This window comes from Phoenix dactylifera, unplaced genomic scaffold (assembly GCF_009389715.1).
Source record: "Phoenix dactylifera cultivar Barhee BC4 unplaced genomic scaffold, palm_55x_up_171113_PBpolish2nd_filt_p 000188F, whole genome shotgun sequence".
Lineage (NCBI taxonomy): Eukaryota > Viridiplantae > Streptophyta > Magnoliopsida > Arecales > Arecaceae > Phoenix > Phoenix dactylifera.
Window position 1 is genome coordinate 547,844 of NW_024067715.1, and position 20,539 is coordinate 568,382.

Sequence of the window (20,539 nt, forward strand, 5' to 3'; positions counted from 1 at the left end):
CCACTAGCCTCCCTCTTGTGCCGTCCCTAATATGCCCTACACCGAATAGTTGGGTCAAATAGTGCCGGGTACTACCACTAGCCTCCCCATTGGCACCATCCCTATGATGAGCAATATAGAAAGGTTAAAATGTTTACTTCAAAACCTCCCTGTTTAAGTGTAATTAATTATGGATTTTATTCCTTCCAAAAGAATGCTCACACAAGTCTCACAAATGTGTCGAATATATTAAGTTTGTTTTGCTTTTCCTTAAGGTTGAAGTGTTTGCCTCTACTTGGATTTTACTTCTCTTGAATAATATCCATTTTCTTTTCTTTATCTCTCTCTCTTTTTGTTATTCTCAAGTAATTTTCATGAGAGAGCAGAATAGAGAATTAATCTTACGTATCATATATATGTATATCATGCAAACAACATTTTCATTATGCTCAAGGATTCATAACTTCTCACAAGTTATTTTACATCAACATTTTAAGCATATACTTGTGTATTTCATGGTTATGACATAGGCAAAGATATATTTTAGTTTGGACAAACCATGAAATAATTTCTAAAAGTATAAGTCAGTCAATACACATATAGACATGATATCAAAAATTAATAATTAAAGAATTTAATCATGCCATAATAAGATTTAAGTTACTGACTTTGCTCAACTAATTTGTGAGAAAGGTATCTAAATTATCTATTCATTATATGTTCTTCAAGCCAAACTAGATTTCTTATGTGTGAACTTTTGGCTGAAGAAGATCCTCTCTCTTGTTTGCATGTGAATGTTTAGTGTATCTTACATTAAGATATCCTTCAAGTTGAAATTTCTCATTTTTCTTTCTTGAAGGAAGGTCATTAGTTTCTTTAAGATACAAAGCATTCATCCAACATATATATTTTTTAACTAGATGACTCAATATAAGATATGACAATAGTTGCATGTTGAGTCACTTTACTCAAGAGATTGCCTAAATATAAGCAAGCACATATCATTTGAACTAAAGAGATAGATTCATTAACCAAGATAGTTCAAGTCAATTTAGTTTAGATTCTATTTGCTTAAGATAATTATCAATAAGATATGTTAACTATGTTTTAATCAATTTATCTTAAACATTTGTTTCTATCAAAATTCAGATTATGATTTATTTGTTATCAATAAAATATGATTAATTAAAGTTAGATTGAAGTCTTGCACAAGGTCACATAATGAGCATACAATCTGGTCTACTAGCTGTATGATAAAATAATTATTCTATCATGCTTCAATACAGCTTTAACACAATAGATACTTTGCTCATCCTTTTCAAATTCTACAAGATGGGGTCATAGATATACCTTCTTCATGCCAATCTTCTATAAGAGTTTTCTTGTGGACTAACGTTGGTCAATGAAGATCTCCTTTCCTGTTTGTCTTAATTTGGAGTTTGAGAGAAGATGTTAATTCATTCATCATATTTCAAACTCACTTTGCAATATAACTCTTCATTAGTAGAACCAAAAATGATGTCATCAATGCATACTTTGAGCAAATAAGATATCACAAATTCATCTTTTTGATGCATAGATTTATCACTATTACTTTCTATCAAAAAGATTGCTTAAGCTTTTATATATCATGCTTTTGATGCTTGTTTCTAAATCACATATTGCTTTATCATATATGTAATGTGTATTTTTAAATATGGTGGTTATTTTTCATAGATCTCCTTTTTAATGAAGTAACCACATAGGAGTGAATTCTACACATTTATTTGACAGAATATAAAGCTCATGAAGCAAGCACATGATAATGATGATCTTTACTTCTAATCATGCAAGAATCTTTATCAAGATCTATTTCCTCTTTTCTTGATTTAGTCTTTTAGTAGTCATCAATTTTTCTTCATTAAGTGCATATGTAAAAGATTAACCATATAATTTGATTTTAGTATTTTGATAATAAATCATTAGTCTCATAAAGAATAAAATGAATTGATATTTCTGCAACTAAAATCTTTTCATTGAATATTCTATATGCATTGCTTGATGAATGATATCCAAGGATAGACATATCTCTATCAGATTTGGCATTATTTTCATAATAACATGTACGACTGAAAAATATGAAAGATATGCAATGGTTTATTTTCCATTTTTCAGAAGATCAAAATTTTCATCAAAAATAGAAATCATATGTATGACAAGCAGTGATGATAGTCTTTTAAAAATTATTTAAGTAGATGACTATCATACATAATTGTCTTTTTCATTTCTTCAAGAATTCTATTAATCCTATTTTGCTTATGGTGTCCTTGGTGCTGAAATCATTGGATTTAATGTTATTTTCTGTATAACCTTTATCAGGATTTTGGTTTTCAATACTGTGCCATGATACTCTTTATCTTCACAGTTTGGAAACCTTTATCATTTGAACCACTTTTACAAGATTTAGTAAATACAGAAAAATACTTCAGTTTTATTTTTCAAGAATAAATCCAATGTAGGCTTTTGAAAAACTTGGAGATGGAAACAACATCTTTAGATTTAGAAATGATTTTTGTTTGTTTCCTTAGTTAGCATGCATAGCAAAACTTTGACCTTTAAGTAGATAATCTAAGTAAGCCTATGGCAAGGTCTTTTGAGATTAAGTACATACTAGCATGAGTTGATTTTATATGCCAAAGATGGTTTCTTTAATCTTGGTATTCATAGTGCATATATTCCAAAGCATACCAAGTACACATTATCATATTTATGATTAATAAACAATAATGCCATGGATACAAATTCTTAATCAAGCATATAGAGAATTCATAGAGTTATTCTTAATAAATTAATTAATCATTTAGCAACTTATCCAATAGTGAGTGGAGCATACTATAAAAATGAAGTGATTTAAATATATTTTCTTTTCATACCCAAAAAAAAAAATCACTTATATCACAAAAATGATTAATACTTTCAAGTTATGTTTTAATCAACTAATAAAGTAATTTCAATACGAGAAGATGTAAGAATTACTTATTTCATTCTTTCTTTCATTTAAATCATTCTTTTAAATTACATTTTAAATTCAATTCTTTAACACATGTCTAGAGCACCCATTGTTTAGATAACATCTTTCATTAGAACCTTGGATAGCTAGACATGCATGCTGAAAGAATAATCATATTTTCAATTTAGGAACCCAAGCTCTTTTGGGTCCTTGTAGGTTAGCTATAATTGTTCCTTTTGGAACCCATATTCTCTTAATAGCTATTTTGTCCATGAATTTACAGATTTTAGGATTACAAGGGATGTATTTCTGTATCCTCTTGTTGAATTTAACAAACTTAGATCGAACATGAGTAGTAGGAAAACTTTTAATTTTCTGTTTCTCCCTTTTTGGTTCATCAAATTTGTAATGTATAGATTTAGGAACAACAGAAGAGATTTTACTTAGCTTTTGTTTATAAGAATCTGTTTTAGAGTAATTAAAAACTGTTTTAACAAACATATTCTTAAAAGGTTTTTGGGTGTACCAAGGTTGATATCCTAATGTAACTTTATCAAATTCAGCTCTTTGATTATTTATCATTAGGTTCAATTTTCAGAGCTGAGGGTAAATCTTTCAACAACAGGTTTTAATCTGTCAACTTCTTTAGTTAATCTTCTGTTATCTTCTGAAAGTAACTCATTGTTTTTCTTAAGTTTATCATGACTTTCAGTGAGAAGTTGATCTCTTTGATTTAGTTCTTGATTTTCTTTAATTAAGATTTCAGTTTTACTGGTTAGTTTCAGTTTTTCATCTATTAGAATTTGATTTTCAATCTTCAAGTTTTTGTTCTTACAAATAAGTTTCTTATATTCTAAATACAAATCAGAAAAGGCATCATGGAGTTCATCAAATGTAAAATTGCTTTCAGTTTCAGCATGTACCTCTTGTGCCACCAAGCATGGATTTTCAATGTGATACTGCTCTCCTTCTACACATGATGTTTCAGATTTGTTAGTGCATTCATATTTGTCTTCAAGCATATTCCATATTTCTTTAGCAGTCATGCAAGAAGATATGCAATTAAACTCATTCCTATCTAGTGCACAATATAGTAGGTTCATGGCTTTTGAATTTTGTTGAGCCATTTTCTCATTATGACTAGTGTTTGTGTGTGTTCCATTGACTATAATGCTCCATAAATTATAATCAACTGATTGTATAAAAATGCGCATGCGTATTTTCCAATGTGTATAGTTTATGCCATTAAATAGTGGAGGTGTATCAATTGATTGTCCTTCTCCTAGAAAACTATCTATTTGAGTTGTCATGATCTTTGGCTATAGTTGGTTAAGACTACAAATAATATTTGAGCACCTGCTCTGATACCACTTGTTGCCCAGTAGATACAACCCAAGAGGGGGGGTGAATTGGGTCTTTTAAAACTTTTATGCTACTTCTAAAACTTTTTGATTAACTATGCTAAGTTGTATAGATGCACAGTGAAAGTTAAACTTAGTAAGGGTATGATGTATAAACTTCGACTTGATTAAATATGCTTGCAACTAAAGGATGTGCAGATAAGAATTAAGCAAGCAATTTATCTAAGTAAGTAAGTGTGTTAGTAAGACTATAACAAGAGGCATTACAAACACAAAGGACATATAGTGGTTCGGTGCACCCCAGCACCTACATCCACTCCGCAAGACCTCTTGGGAATTTCACTATAATCCTACAGATTACAGCCGGTTGTTTTACAAGCTCACAACCCAACTTGTTGTTTTATGAGCGCACAACGAACTCGGTCGGTTTTCTCAGGCTCACCGACTAGAACCAACCCCGATTGTTTTTTCGGGCTCACAATCAAACCCTTACACGTTGGTTTTACCCTCGGCTCGCCAACAAACCTAAACCCCGTTGGTTTTTCCTTTGGCTCACCAACAAACCTTAATCCCGTTGGTTTTCCCTTTGGCTCACCAACAAACCTTACACCGTTGGTTTTTCCTTTGGCTCACCAACAAACCTTTAACCCCTTGATTCAATCCCTTGATTGAATCAAGTTATAAGATATTAAAACAAAGAATAAAAACAAATCAAAGCTTCTTAAACAAGCAGATATGACAATATAAACAAATAGAGTAAAGAGAAGCCCTCAAACGAGTTTTGAAGATGGAGGAGCTCGGCTTCTTCTTTACTTGATCCTCCTCTGATTTGGCATGAAGTAGAGGATCCCCGAGGCAGCACACGGATGGAGAGGAAGCTTTCGGATTCACTTGGATGCTCTTCTTCTCTCTATTTCGTTTTGGATGGCCCTTTTGTGCTTGTGGGAGATTTCCTTTGTAATCTCTTTGAGATCTCTTTCCTAGATGATCTCTCCCACTTCGATGATTTCTCCCCTAGCTCTCTTCTTGTTTTTATAGCTTTAGATAGCGTGGAAACAAGAATATAGCCGTTAGAGACAAAAATAGAGCCGTTGGACACAGTCTGCACTTCCTGACAATATTACCGTTGGGATCGGAGTCGACTCGCGCGATCAGGAGTCGACTCGCCTGTTGCAGGAGTCGGCTCGTGCTTTACTGGAGACGACTCGGCCACTGTTCCAAATTTGAATTAAAGTGCATGCCTTGACTGGGAGTCGACTCGGCTTAACCTGGAGTCGACTCGCCAACTTCTGGAGCTGACCTAGCAATTTCGGAGTCGGCTCATCCACTGAAGTCCGTGGATCCAATTTTGAATTTTGTCCTCTCGAGTCGACTCGACTGTCCTGGGAGTCGACTCGAATCTCAGAGCTCGAACTCCCGATCCTCTGTCTTTTGGCTCGTCCAGTCTTGGAGTCGACTCGAACTTCCTTGGAGTCGACTCGGCTCTCAGTTTGCGAAACACAGCCTTCTGCCATCTTGGTGTAGCGCTGCCTTGGAGTCGACTCGAGCTGTCTGGGAGTCGACTCGAATCTCAGAGGCAGTAACTTGGTTTTCTGTCTGTTGATGGTCGCGGAGTCTCGGAGTCGACTCGTGCAATGCGGGAGTCGACTCGAATCTCAGAGTCCCAAAAATGCTCTCTGACTTTTTCCTTGTGTTCCGCTGAGAGTCGACTCTTGCTTTCTTTGGAGTCGACCTACCAACCATCGGAGTCGACTCGCGTTCCACTGGAGTCGACTCGAATCTCAGACCCGAAAACTGCTCTCTGACTTTTCTGCCTGTGACTCCTAGGAGTCGACTCATACTTTCCCGGAGTCGACTCGGTAAACATTGGAGTCGACTCGAAGACTGTTCTTTTGAGTTTTTCTTTTGATTTTACTCCTCCAATTTGAATCCTTTGAACTTTAAACTTGGGCCAATAAATTGTAGCTTTCTTCCAACTTGAGAGCTTTGGAGGCCTTCTTGTGTTCTTCCAACTTGCTATGTTCCTTGCAAAATAAATATCCTTCTCCTTGCAACATAAACATTAGTATCTATACTTCAAGGTTTTGTGATCATCAAAATCAATCTATGAATCAATCTTTGGGTCATCAGATATGGAAACAAGCTTTGTACCAAACTAGTGCCCTTTTAGCCAAAATGGCTTCTCCCCTCTGCTTCAATGGTAAAACAGAGGGAGAAAAGAAAGGAGAAGCCGAGCCCAACCAGGCCCATCCCAAGCCCAGTTGCCAATCTGGGCCGAGCCCAGATGGGCTCGGCCTACAGGCACCGCAGGCTCAGCCGCGGTTGCCCTAGGGTGCCCCGACGCGACCGCAGGGCTGTCATGTCGGGTTACCCTCACACGCGTTGCGACGATCGCAGCGGAAAGACGCGCGCGGGGTCGTTCATCTCATGAACGTCCAGAGGAACGTAGATTTCAAAAAAATTCTGAGTTCTCTAACTCAGAAGATCATGAAATCTGAAGGAAAGGATTAAAATTAATTACTTGATTAATTTTTAGATCTACAATTAAAATTATAAAGATCAAATCTTTACCTTTGAGCGGGTAGATCTTCACCGCTATTTGATGATCGTGGAAATCAGGTTCGCTTGAAGCCGCACAAGTGTCCGGCCTCTACGGGTATCCACACGAAGATCTGGATTGATCGAGGTTGCGATCTCACCGGGGTGCTAGCTCCCTTGCAGAGATCCCTTTTGATGGTTGGAACTTCTCTAAGCAATCAACTCTTGATTGTTTCCAAGAGGAGAAAGAAGGAGAAGGAAGAAACGCTTTCTTTTCTTTTCTTTACCATGGAAGAAGAAGGAGGAAGAGAGAAACACCTTTCTCTCTTTGTTTTCTACCATGCATCTGATGAAGAGGAGGAAGAATCAAAAATCCTTGCTGCTCCTCTTTTGCCTTGCGGATGGAAGAAGGAAGAGAGGGAGAGATGGAGGCCGCTCGCCTAAAAAGAACCACCAAGAATTATCCCAAAGGGGGCTGCCCCCTTTTTTATTCTTTTTCTTTGAAGCCCTAGGTGTGGACTCCTCCTAGAAGTTAGGAGGAGCCGCACCAATGTTTGGCCAAAACGGGTCTCGCGTCCCGGGCATCCGGGACGCGAGTCCCGTCCATCCGGGTCGCGCATCCCGGTCATCCGGGATGCGGATCCCGGGAGCATGCGAGGAAGGGAGGGGCTCTTGCCCCTCCCTTCTAATCCTAATCAAATTAGGAATTAGGTGGCCCTTGGTTCATTGAATCTTAATCTAAGTAGAACCCAATTAGTCTCCCTATTTGATTCACATGAATCCTAATCTAATTAGGAGTCATCTTTATCTATTGGACCAAAATTAATTAGGACTCTAGGAATCCTAATCCAATTAGGACTCATATAATTTTGGTCCTAATCCAATTAGGACTTTTATAATTTTAGTCCTAATCCAATTAGAACTTTAGAAATCCTACTCCAAGTAGGACTCTAATAATTTGAAGTCCTAATCTAATTAGAACTCTAGGTGTCCTACTCCAAGTAGGACTCTTGAACCTTATCATATAAGATCGAGCCTAATTAATTAAGTCCAATTGATTCAATCAAATTGCAATCCAATTACAATTAATTCCTTCTTCAACTCACTAACTCTTAGTGGGTTAAACTAATTATCAATCAAATTGACAATTACAAACTATTGTGATTCCAAATCACAATCCAACCATTAGATCGATCAGATCCTCTATTGTGTGTGACCCCATAGGTTCTATTCTGTCTGGTAGTGAGATATGTTGTGATCCCTATCACAATATCATTGAAACTCCTTTCACTAACCTTCTTATAAACACATGGTTCCTCTTCGTTCTTGATGAAATCAAACGATTTGATTACATCGTTGAAATGAGTTTTCCAACTCCGAGATGCTTGCTTTAGTCCATAGATGGATATTTGCAGTTTACAGACCTTGTGATCACCATCACAATATCATGATATGCTGCAACAGCGAGCAATATTTGAATAGACTTCAGCATGGCTACAGGTGAAAAGGTATCCTGATAATCAATGCCTTCGTATCGATTATAACCTTTTGCTACTAGCCTTGCCTTATAGGTCTCTACCTAGCCATTCAAACCTTTTTGTCCTTTTGTAAATCTAATTACAACCAATAGGTACTATACCTTCTGGTGGATCTACTAAGGTCCAGATTTGGTTGGAATGCATGGAGTCCATCTCTGACTTCATTGCTTCCAACCATTGCTCAGAATCGATGTCTAACATCGCCTCGTTGTAGGTATTGGGATCCTTACCTTGATCCCTATCTCCCATGGAACACTTCCTCTTCATCCTCTGTAAGCATACCTAAGTACCTTTCAGGAGGATGGAAGATCCTACTAAACTTACGAGGTGGAGGAGATACAACATGTACTGGCTTACTACGAATAGGTTCTATAGGCACAATGACTCGTTGCTCTTCAGAGACTTTCTCTTCGAGCTCAATTTTTCTCCCACTGCCTCTATCAAGGATAAACTATTTTTCAATGTAGATTGCATGTCGGCTCACAAACACTTTGTGATCCATTGGGACGGAAAAATCGTATCCTAATGACTCTTTAGGATATCCAATAAAACGAGTATTAATTGTCTTATCCTCTAACTTGTCCGCCTGTTGTCGCTTGATGTAGGCCGGACATCCCCAAATCTTGAGATAACTAAGACTTGGCTTCTTACCATGTCATATCTCATACGGTATGGTAGGAACAGATTTAGAGGAAACTCTATTCAATAAGTAAATAGCTAAAAATAGAGTATCTCTCTAAAGAAACAAGGGTAAATCAGTGAAGCTCATCATGGACCTGACCATATCCAATAGGGTCTGATTCTTCCTCTCAGACACCCCGTTGAGCTGAGATGTACCAGGAGGGGTCCATTGTGAAACTATACCATTCTTCTTGAGATAATCTCGAAACTCTCCACTAAGGTGTTTACCTTCTCGATCCGATCGAAGAACCTTAATGAGTTTTTCTATTTGTTTTTCTACTTCATATCCGAACTCTTTGAACTTTTCAAAAGCTTCAGATTTGTGTCTCATACACATATCAATACCGTGAGTAATCATCGGTAAATGAAGTAAACAATTATTTTTCCTAGCTTGCACATCGAATGGGCCACACACGTCAGTGTGTACTAGGGTAAGTATTTCAGTGGACCTCTTCCCGTGTCCTACAAAGGGTAATTTGGCCATCTTTCCTTGAAGGTAGGATTCACAAATCGGATATGACTTGGAAGTCAATGAGCCAAAAGCCCATGTTTCTCCAATTTGTTTATTCTGTCTTCTCCTATATGGCCAAGCCTGAGGAGCCACAAATACTTTAGATTTATCTCATCTCTAGATCTTTTGGATCCTATGGTACTCACTATTTGCTCAGATAATTTCACAGGTACATCCAAATGTAAGTGATAGAGACTGTCAATCATAAACCATGTGGAACCAGTTTATTTCTCAAATAAATGGAACAACAGTCTTATAAAAATCTTTTTGTGCTAAACAAGATACAAAAATCAAATTTTTGCTAGCAGTAGGTAACAGTTCCTAGGTATCCTGAGCATATCTGACATACCTTCTTAAGGTGTGTCATCCTTTCTTGTTTTTTATGCTTCCCATGTATGTAGGACAGTTCCTCTTGCAATGGCCGTCCACAATGCAATGAAAACACTTTCCCTTGCAATCGACCCTTTTCTTGAAACTTTCTTACTTGGCCTTTTCCTGGTCTTCTGCTTCTTCGCAGGCTTCTTCTTCTTCCAGGTAGACTCTCTCTTGGAAGTAGAAGCCAACTCGACAGCGAAAACTATGCCCCTTGAACTCTTCAAGGTTTCTAAGGTAGTTACCAATTTATTTAACAATTCTGTTTTGGTGCATACAGTCTTGTTTATATGATAGTTTACTATAAACTGTTCATATGAAGCTGGAAGGGATTGCGGGATCAAATTCGTTTGCAATTTCTTGTGCATGGTCATGCCGAGCTTCTCAAGCTCCTCAAAATCCTTTATCATGGTCAAACTATGATTATGGACGAACTGCCCTTCGCGTATCTTGGCCTTGAAGAGCCTTTTAGACACTTCAAACCATGCTGCGCGACTCTGTTCACCCTACAACTCTTGCATGTGATTCAATATATCCCCGGCAGTCTTCATGTTCTCATGCTGGCATTAAAGTTCATTGGACATTGATGCCATTATATAGCACCTAATTTTATTGTCATTGTTCGTCCACTTGACATGCATCTTATGCTGATCAGTGATCAGACGGACTGGTAACGCAGAAAATTCATGGTCTAGCACACGCCCTAATTTCACACAATTCAAAACTATTTTGAAATTGCAGAGCCAGTCTTTATAATTGGGTTTGGTCAAACGGTGGTTCTTTAGGATATGAGTTAAGAGTTTGGAAGCTGACTTTATAATCCTCAGAGAGTAAAGATTCTAGTTAGAATTTTGTACTTGAACTCTATTTGTTTTAAGGACATTTAAAACAAACACCTCCCACTATTTTCTCGAATCTCTTACACTCCTCCGGTAGAGAAACGGAAACCTGCGACTCTAGATTTCAAGTGGGGTGCTACGGTCCCACCAATTTACATGCCACCTCACCTAACAGTTATTGATGACACATAAATGATAAGTGTACAACTCTTTGTACAATGCTTCTCAAGCAAGTTGTAGCCTACTTGGTCTCCAAGTCATAAGAACCTCACCTAACAGTTATTGGTCCCGTTCCTTGGTTAAGTCAGACCCACCGTAATTCCCGCAGAAGTAAAGTCGTCATTGGGCCCTCACCTAACAGTTATTGGTACCCAACCCCACCTCTACCCCACAACATCTCATGCCAATAGAGAGGTCCAGTCCCCCGATGCAACTTGCCCACTGTATCCAGCCGAGAGAAATCAACGCCGGAAAGACCTTAGCAACTCTACTACGGTGGAAGACCTTAAGACTTAATATTAGGTAATCTAGTCTTAGTGATTCCAACTTTGAGCTATTCATAGGAGGTAATCGATCAATTGGCCAGGTAAGCAGGTGGGAGGCTCCCCTTACTCAGAGAGTAAGGTCCTAATTAAGTAACCACCTTTAATGCTTTCCTAGACACCAATTAAATCAATTAATCAAATATGACTAGCTCAATGCATCGTTCACTCTCGACTGATTGAGGAGGTTTTAGGTCTCAAAGGATTTGCATTTAATGTAACAATCTATCCCAAACCAAATGTTATATAATTACATCTTATGTAAATGTCACATTGGTTCAAGTTTACATCCTATGTAAATATGAAACTCTTTCATATATTATGTGATTACATCTTATGTAAATGACATAATTGTTTCAGTTTACATCTTATGTAAATGTCCTATTTTCAAGAATTTTATTTACATCTCATGCAAATAAATTTTGTTTAACTAATACATACATCTCATGCATACATTTTAAACACATCCTCAAACAGGGGTCGACTCATGTATGCTTGGAGTCAACTCGAGTTAACCTTAAGTCGACTCGAGTTGACATCCTTTAATTATCATTAATCCATGATTTGATCATATCTTATTCATCTCATGCATATATAATTTTTCTTTTAAGCATAGGCATAAACAGAAAAATATATTTTTATGATCATGAATCCATGATTGATTCTTATTACATGCATCTCATGCATATAATTTCAGATCTGATAATTTTAATTTCAATCATGCTACCAACTGAATCTCTGATTATACAAGACATGATTTTTAATTTTTTCAATCTCATTGTAATTTAAAATCAACATGCAACATCATAAGAATAAAAATCAGCATGCTGAAATTTCTGAAATCTGAAATTTCAGCACGCAGAAAATTTCAGCAAGCATGAATATTAAAATTCAGATCTAATAAAATCCTAATCAAGTCTATTAATGTTAATCTTAATCCTAAAAAAAAAAAAAAAAAACTTGGCTCTGATACCACTGTCGGGTTACCCTCACACGCGTTGCGACGATCGCAGCGGAAAGACGCGCGCGGGGTCGTTCATCTCATGAACGTCCAGAGGAACGTAGATTTCAAAAAAATTCTGAGTTCTCTAACTCAGAAGATCATGAAATCTGAAGGAAAGGATTAAAATTAATTACTTGATTAATTTTTAGATCTACAATTAAAATTATAAAGATCAAATCTTTACCTTTGAGCGGGTAGATCTTCACCGCTATTTGATGATCGTGGAAATCAGGTTCGCTTGAAGCCGCACAAGTGTCCGGCCTCTACGGGTATCCACACGAAGATCTGGATTGATCGAGGTTGCGATCTCACCGGGGTGCTAGCTCCCTTGCAGAGATCCCTTTTGATGGTTGGAACTTCTCTAAGCAATCAACTCTTGATTGTTTCCAAGAGGAGAAAGAAGGAGAAGGAAGAAACGCTTTCTTTTCTTTTCTTTACGATGGAAGAAGAAGGAGGAAGAGAGAAACACCTTTCTCTCTTTGTTTTCTTCCATGCATCTGATGAAGAGGAGGAAGAATCAAAAATCCTTGCTGCTCCTCTTTTGCCTTGCGGATGGAAGAAGGAAGAGAGGGAGAGATGGAGGCCGCTCGCCTAAAAAGAACCACCAAGAATTATCCCAAAGGGGGCTGCCCCCTTTTTTATTCTTTTTCTTTGAAGCCCTAGGTGTGGACTCCTCCTAGAAGTTAGGAGGAGCCGCACCAATGTTTGGCCAAAACGGGTCTCGCGTCCCGGGCATCCGGGACGCGAGTCCCGTCCATCCGGGTCGCGCATCCCGGTCATCCGGGATGCGGATCCCGGGAGCATGCGAGGAAGGGAGGGGCTCTTGCCCCTCCCTTCTAATCCTAATCAAATTAGGAATTAGGTGGCCCTTGGTTCATTGAATCTTAATCTAAGTAGAACCCAATTAGTCTCCCTATTTGATTCACATGAATCCTAATCTAATTAGGAGTCATCTTTATCTATTGGACCAAAATTAATTAGGACTCTAGGAATCCTAATCCAATTAGGACTCATATAATTTTGGTCCTAATCCAATTAGGACTTTTATAATTTTAGTCCTAATCCAATTAGAACTTTAGAAATCCTACTCCAAGTAGGACTCTAATAATTTGAAGTCCTAATCTAATTAGAACTCTAGGTGTCCTACTCCAAGTAGGACTCTTGAACCTTATCATATAAGATCGAGCCTAATTAATTAAGTCCAATTGATTCAATCAAATTGCAATCCAATTACAATTAATTCCTTCTTCAACTCACTAACTCTTAGTGGGTTAAACTAATTATCAATCAAATTGACAATTACAAACTATTGTGATTCCAAATCACAATCCAACCATTAGATCGATCAGATCCTCTATTGTGTGTGACCCCATAGGTTCTATTCTGTCTGGTAGTGAGATATGTTGTGATCCCTATCACAATATCATTGAAACTCCTTTCAATGGGTTGGAACAATTCCAACTCTTCTCATTCGGGTTCACTGATCATCAAGTGAATGCCTCTGAGTCTCACAATCCACCAGTGACACCTAGCAGCATGTAGTGGCAACCCAGCAGAGTAGAATAGATGAACCTCTAGGTGCAGTTAGCGTATGATACAGTCCCTCTATCGTGGATCCGAACAGGATGGAGGTCATGGATAACTCGTCAAACCCCATCATCTGTCATATGTAAAATTTATTCGACTCCAGTTCGAGATTGGAAAACTCTTTTTCCAAAAACTACCTTGGCCAAGGATTTACGAACTCAGTCTCATAAATCACATAGGATCTCTCCTAATCTATCAAGGTCGATAAATTCCATCTAGATGCACCCCTACTCCTGCAATGAACCTACTGCAGCCAATCTGCACCACAAGGACCCAAATGGATAGGGCCCATGTTTATGTGCTCGTCAAACTACAGCAACCTCACTGTGAATAGCCGAGGCATTGCAGGTCAAAGGACCAGTCATACAACTGCAGCATCAAGTAAGTCACCGATGAGTGGATAGACATCCAAGTGACTACTTGCTTTGGTCACGCTCAGTACCCTTGTTCTCTAACAAGTACTTACACAATCACTCCAGTGTCCCTACACTGTGGACTCAAGACTCATCCATCTGACTAAGTGATCTGTGCACTAATCTCAGCGGATCGATCACCGTCCCTCGTGATGGATCCATCGATCAAGAGCAATTCAGGAATTAATCACCAATGACACATGCCTCAAATTCTCAACTCTTGAGAATATGCGTCATCATCTTATTAATTCCTTGGACGATTCATGGACGCATAAGAACATGAATGAAAAGAATGCCCATCCTAATAAATTCATTATTAGGTCAAGTACAAATTTATGTCCCAAAACAAAATAATGCGTCAGCCAAATTGGCTTCTAGGGCATATTTCTAACATGTCAAGCCCTGGCCGAGTCCCACCCCCCTCCGGTGAGGAGGTGGTGGCACCACCACAGAGGGAGGAGGCGAAAAAGAAAATAAAAGAAAATAAAGAAAGAAAAAAAGCGGAAAAAAAAGGGAGGATCGTACCTGTATCTCTCGCGCCTCCTCGGTCACGGTGGTTCTCCTCCGCCGTGGTCGGATCGGGGTAAGGGAGATGCCCGGAGACTAAAACTCACTCCGGCATCACTTCGAAGGAGGTTTAGCCCCTCCCTGTCACACTGCTCCCACCCTGGAGAAAGGCACCCCTCGGCCGCAGTCGCCGGAGCGGCTGCAGGCCGAGGAAGCGTCGGCCTCCCCAGGGGAGCTCCCAGGGGCTCGGCCCCACCTCGGGGACCCCGTTCGACTCCTCCGGCACCACTTCGGAGGAGGTCCAGGGCCTTCCCTTCTGCCGCTCCGAGGTGGGAGCATCTCCCGGAGGAGGCCCACCCCACGGTGGCACGGCGAGAGGGAGAAGAGGAGGGGGAAAGCAAAAAGAGAGGAAGGACAGGAGAAGGGCTCGGCCGGAGGTGAAAGAAGAAGAAAGAAAGGGGCCAGGGGTTCCGGTGGAGACGGAGCGGGAGAGAGAGAGAGGAGAATGGAGACGAAGAGACGAGAAATCACTTGTACTACAAAAAAATGGAATGTCTACGGACAATCCACTGTTGCCTATTCCTAAGAAGGCCAAGAAGATCCTTGTAGCTGGGAGCCATGCCGACAACTTGGGCTGTCGGTGTGGAGGACGGACTATCACTTGGCAAGGACGCAGTGGGAACAATCTAACAATTGGTAAATATTCTAAACACCTTAGATTGACTTTGTTTCTTATTTCTTTCAGACATTGCAAAGCATGGTAATGTTTTGAACTTCGAGCGATCCTTTGCAACAGGAACCACAATCCTTGATGCCATCAAGGCCATTGTTGATGCCACCACCAAGGTTGTCTACTCCGGAAAATTATCGAAGTGGAATCTAGATTAAGCTACAAGACCTAACAAGTGTTCACGTATGAGAAGGAAAACACAAGCAACAGTGCACTTTTCTATTTTTCCCTTTTTTATTGAGGTTAACAAGAAATGTTACTAACATCTCTTTTCTTCGTTAGAATCATAAAGTATAAATTCGACTGTCTAACAAATGTCTGTCCTTTACATAATCAAACAAATAGATCTGATTTTTCTTTTCCCCCTTTAATGGTAAAACACCAAAAATACTGTGTTCAACAAGAATGTCAAATATAGGAGATAGTAGATATGATACTAGCATAAAGTTTTCCTCAGAATAAAAAAAGAAAGATAGTACCATAAAGCATGAAAAAAATAATTAGCTGTCACTTCAAATACTTACTAGAAGCCCTAATTGTGAGAGAAACTTGAATACGAAGAGCATTTTAAGCCCTTTCAATCTAATTATTTCAACACAAATTTCTTATCTTATTTCAGACCATAAACATGCAGCGAAGGGAAAAAATATATAAGATTGCCTGTTGCTTTCGCATTCAAATGAAAAATAAAAATGTACGGTCTCGCAGGCCTGAATGTGGTGAAGGTTAATAGGGTCTTCTCGTGGGTTGCTCAAAAAACAAAAAAAAAAAAAGAAAAAAACTAAGGTGGTTCATAGGAGGAGGCTTGCAGGTTTACTTTTCATGTCAATTGCCCAGTGATTTGTCATTTAACTATAACTAGTCTATACACAAGGTTGACACAGTGGCAGTTCACTTATTATCCTGCATGCACACATATGGCAGCAGATATCAGGAGGTATTCCCATAGACTGTAGGAGTGACATCATTGTTGATTTCAGAACCAATTCGGCCAAAGATTGAAAAGTCAATTATATCTTTTTATATGATTCGTGAGTGCCATTAATTATTGGATTACTGTTAAAACTATTCACAAATCACAATCAGCACAACATTCTAGAATGGGGCAGTCTCGTAAAAATATCAGCTCAACATGCTATAGATGGCCCTGTCCAGATTGGGTTAAAAAGTTTTTGTTTACATGAAACAGACATCCCTCTAACATTCTAGTTTTCTCTAACTGTTCCACTATCATATCTAAATATTATGGCGTTATAAATGCGAAAGATCTTAACATTAGCATTTCTTATTCTTCAGTGTCGAAGATCTTAGCATATATCGGTAGAGCCAAATTTGTCATTTTCTTTGTTGTTCAATTTAAAGCCCTTCTTGGGTCCTAAATCTTAGATACAGAAACCAGCTTTGTAGCAAACGAGTGTCCTTTTAGCCTAAATGGCTTCTCCCCTCTGCTTCAATGGTGAAACAGAGGGAGAAAAGAAAGGTGGCTTCTCCCCTCTAGAATCTTAGATTCTGCATTAGTAGCAATGGGTGACACGCAAGTTTCCTGCATAAAATTCTTTCAGAAATTGCCAGCAGTTGAAGAAAAACTATGCATGTAGAAAAGTGCAATGCTCAATACATATTTGGAAACTTAACCACTAATTTGAAATAACAAAATAGTATCAAATATACGTCACTTTGTGTAGAAGTGTCGCCACATGTAGAATCACTTAAAGCATTCTCCTGGGGAAAAGAAAAATCAATGGGCATGCAATGTTAAACAAAATTTCCTCTCTAACAAGCTGGTTTTATCCATACCGCACTTAAAAAGCTGGTTTCACACAAAAAAAAATATATGGATTGACCACATCTAATGTATCCACATTCATAGCAGCATTTGATAAGACATCATCCTTCATTACAATTTTATAAATTATTCAATTAAAATATGGATCCTAAAATATAAGAGAACACATACTCTCCAAAAAATTATTTTTGAAATACATTCTCCCTGCAGCATTAAGGTTGTTCTAAGTCATGAATTCCAACTCAGTAAAGTTATGCCTCTATATAGTTTATTTGTCTCGATAATATAGATCAAAGGAATTTGTTGCACAAAATTTGTTTAAATCAAATTAAAAATAAGCATATAAATACTACTGCAACTTCAATTTTATTGTGGTAAGGTAATTCATTTAATGTGCAGAATTACCATGTCTAAATATCTGCAGATTTTCAAAAAAAAAAAAAAAGGCACACCTATTTTCCGTATAGCATGAAAGAACTAATTTGAGAATTAAGTGGGTTTATTACCTTGATAGATTTGGTGCTAGGACTTGTAGCATTGAACGGCTTCCTAAGAGCATGGCAAACCAAAAGTTACTTCTGATGGATCATGTGAAAGGACAAATTAAGTAACTCTAAACACATACCTTCCTTTTGTCAGATGTGTACTATTCTTTGTTTTCTTCTCAAATGAGCTAAATTGGGAGGGTCCAGGTTTCTTCATAGAATTGCTCAACGGTTGGGGCCTGTGTGTAGAAGGGTAGCCGAGCCAAGGTGTTGAGACACAACGAGAAGTCAATGTCCCAGTTACCATGTTCGCGTTGGAGCTCTGACCCAAAGGCTTCTTCCCTGTTACCTGCTGCATTGGGCTGGGCTTACTCCCAAATAGTGCTTCGTGCTTGGCAGCAAACTGCTCCCGCAGTCTCTTTTGTTCCTACATAAAATGATGGCCGAAGGAGTAAGCACAGATATTTCTTGGCACTAGCAGATAAAATACATAAAATACAAAATATAGAGCATCTAGCAGATAGACACTGGAAGCAAGAAAAACAGAAAATGAAAGCCCACCCATATTCGCCGCTTCTCCTCCTCTCTCTGATGCCTGAGCACAGTATGTTCTTCCAAGGTCTCTAGCAATCTTACCTGAAATATCAAAAGGACAGGCTTTAAATAAATCATAAGCTGTCACTAATTTGGCATATGTTTCCGGAGATCAAATTCTACCTTGTCATACATGAACGGGATTCCTTTTTCCTTTTCCCAGGCTTTTATTTTTTGCAGAGAGGTTCTCTATCAAGGCTACACAATGATAGGGTTAGTTTGTCAGAGAACTAACACTGCAGGAAAAGACAAGACAGAAAACAAACATATGAATTAAAAAACAAAAGATGTACAAATATTACAGCCCTCTTTGCTAGCATTTTGTGAAAATGGAATGGTCGAGTAGCAGCTCTCTTTGCCTAATTAATAGATAGTAGTAATAACTTTGAATCATGGCATGAACATTACTTCATTGAAGGCATTGCATCTGGAAGGCTTTTAAAACTGAAGTATGCAAACAAATTATTAGCTTTTAGAGATTCTATACAGTGACAAATCATCCCCTTGGCCTCTTTGTATATGCCATTAATGGATATGAAGCGTGTTGGGAGCCAAAGATAAGCTTGATGATACACTCTAAAAAAGTAAATTTGTTCTGTACTAGCTCACTAGAGATGATTGCTCCATGGATGTCCAAATAACCATGCATCATTCTACCCTATGGAGTTTCTCAGCTAGTTAAGGATGATGCCTGTGCCTTGGATATAGACTTTTTAAGACAAATGGAACAGCCATTCGCATACATTAATCTTCTTAAAAGAAAGTTCTAAAGAGAGACACATTGGGAAATCATATGCTATACCATATCTAGAAGGGCAAAAAATTAATAAATATCTATATGAGATGGAAATACCATTATAACAATACTGCATAATAAAAAGGAAAAAAAATAGACTACTACTATATGTGTGTGGACATATGTAAGTTCTAATATTAAACATAAACTCGAGTGTTCGTGAGGCATTATCTCATATGATTGTCTCCACACTCCTAACAGCACTCCCATCTCAAATTAACATAACCCCACTTAGTACATTTGTTACTTTTCGGAAAAGGTACAAGAGAGGTGAACCTATAAAAGTTGAGGGAATATGTATCGAACTAAAATAGTAAACTAGGATTGGAGGATGATCGTTATCTGCAGAACCTCGCACATGCATAGCATGTGCCAAACTCTAATGCATGGAAATATGTTCTAACAGCCTCATTTCCCCATTCTTGCTGCCATGCTGGCTTCTCTACCTTCTCCACCCCTATCTTCCTATTTCTAATTTTAATGGTCTATTGCCAATTTTCTACTCATTGATATCTATTATATCGTTTCTTAGTTACAGTTTAAGTAAATTTGGGAATCCAACATGTAATGTTTGAACCTTTTGGTTATAAAAGTTTAACTATCTGCAAATGTAAGCCTTAACGTTGGTCCAAAAGGGAAGTATGAAAATTATGTTCTTCACAAGAGTTTTAATAACTTATTGAAACAACAGCCTACAATACCGAGAGCCAATAGATGGAATAATCTAATTATAATCTTAGTTACAGTTTTTGATACTGGCAGATGCTTTCATAAGTATATGTCCCATCTGAATCGAAAGTAAGTTAATCACAAAACCTTTTAGATTGCTGTAATGCCGCCATTAAATTCTAGAGACCCATAGCTTGTTCATGTCAAGTTTGGATCAAGCACGGCCAGAACCTGAGCCGGTCCCATAGCTTCAAGAGACCCATACCAAATTTATTAAAAGAAAGATGCATGTACAAGAGAGATGGAATGTACAAATAAGAGAAAGCGGGAGAGTAGTTTTTTCAGACATAAAAGTTTCTAAGAAGCAAGTGAAACCAGCAGAGGAGGTTGGAAATAATTTGAACCTGTACATGATATTAGAAAATAGAGAATCAAATTGAGTTAGGAAACGTTTCTCTGAAGTTCTTTTGGCAAACTTAATTCCCTTTTTTTTTTTTGGGGGGGGGGGGGGGGGGGGGGGGGTCTGGTTCACAGTGCGTGTACGAATATACCCACTAAAATTAAAAAACACAAGCTCAAGAAGTGCCCGTGGCAACTCTTCCTCTTCTGACCATAGAGT

General features: G+C 38.2%; 1 protein-coding gene across 1 annotated transcript; it reads right to left on the reverse strand.

Moving 5' to 3' along the window:
• Positions 1-16,905: 16,905 nt before the first annotated feature.
• Positions 16,906-18,822, reverse strand: LOC120105085 (65-kDa microtubule-associated protein 3-like). The gene is made up of 5 exons (XM_039117168.1): positions 18,579-18,822; positions 18,423-18,497; positions 18,002-18,288; positions 17,883-17,925; positions 16,906-17,133 (listed from the first exon to the last, which is right to left on the reverse strand). The coding sequence occupies exons 1-5, from the start codon at positions 18,588-18,590 to the stop codon at positions 17,041-17,043; spliced, it is 510 nt and encodes a 169-aa protein (XP_038973096.1). The 5' UTR covers positions 18,591-18,822; the 3' UTR covers positions 16,906-17,040.
• Between the last annotated feature and the right edge of the window lie 1,717 nt (positions 18,823-20,539).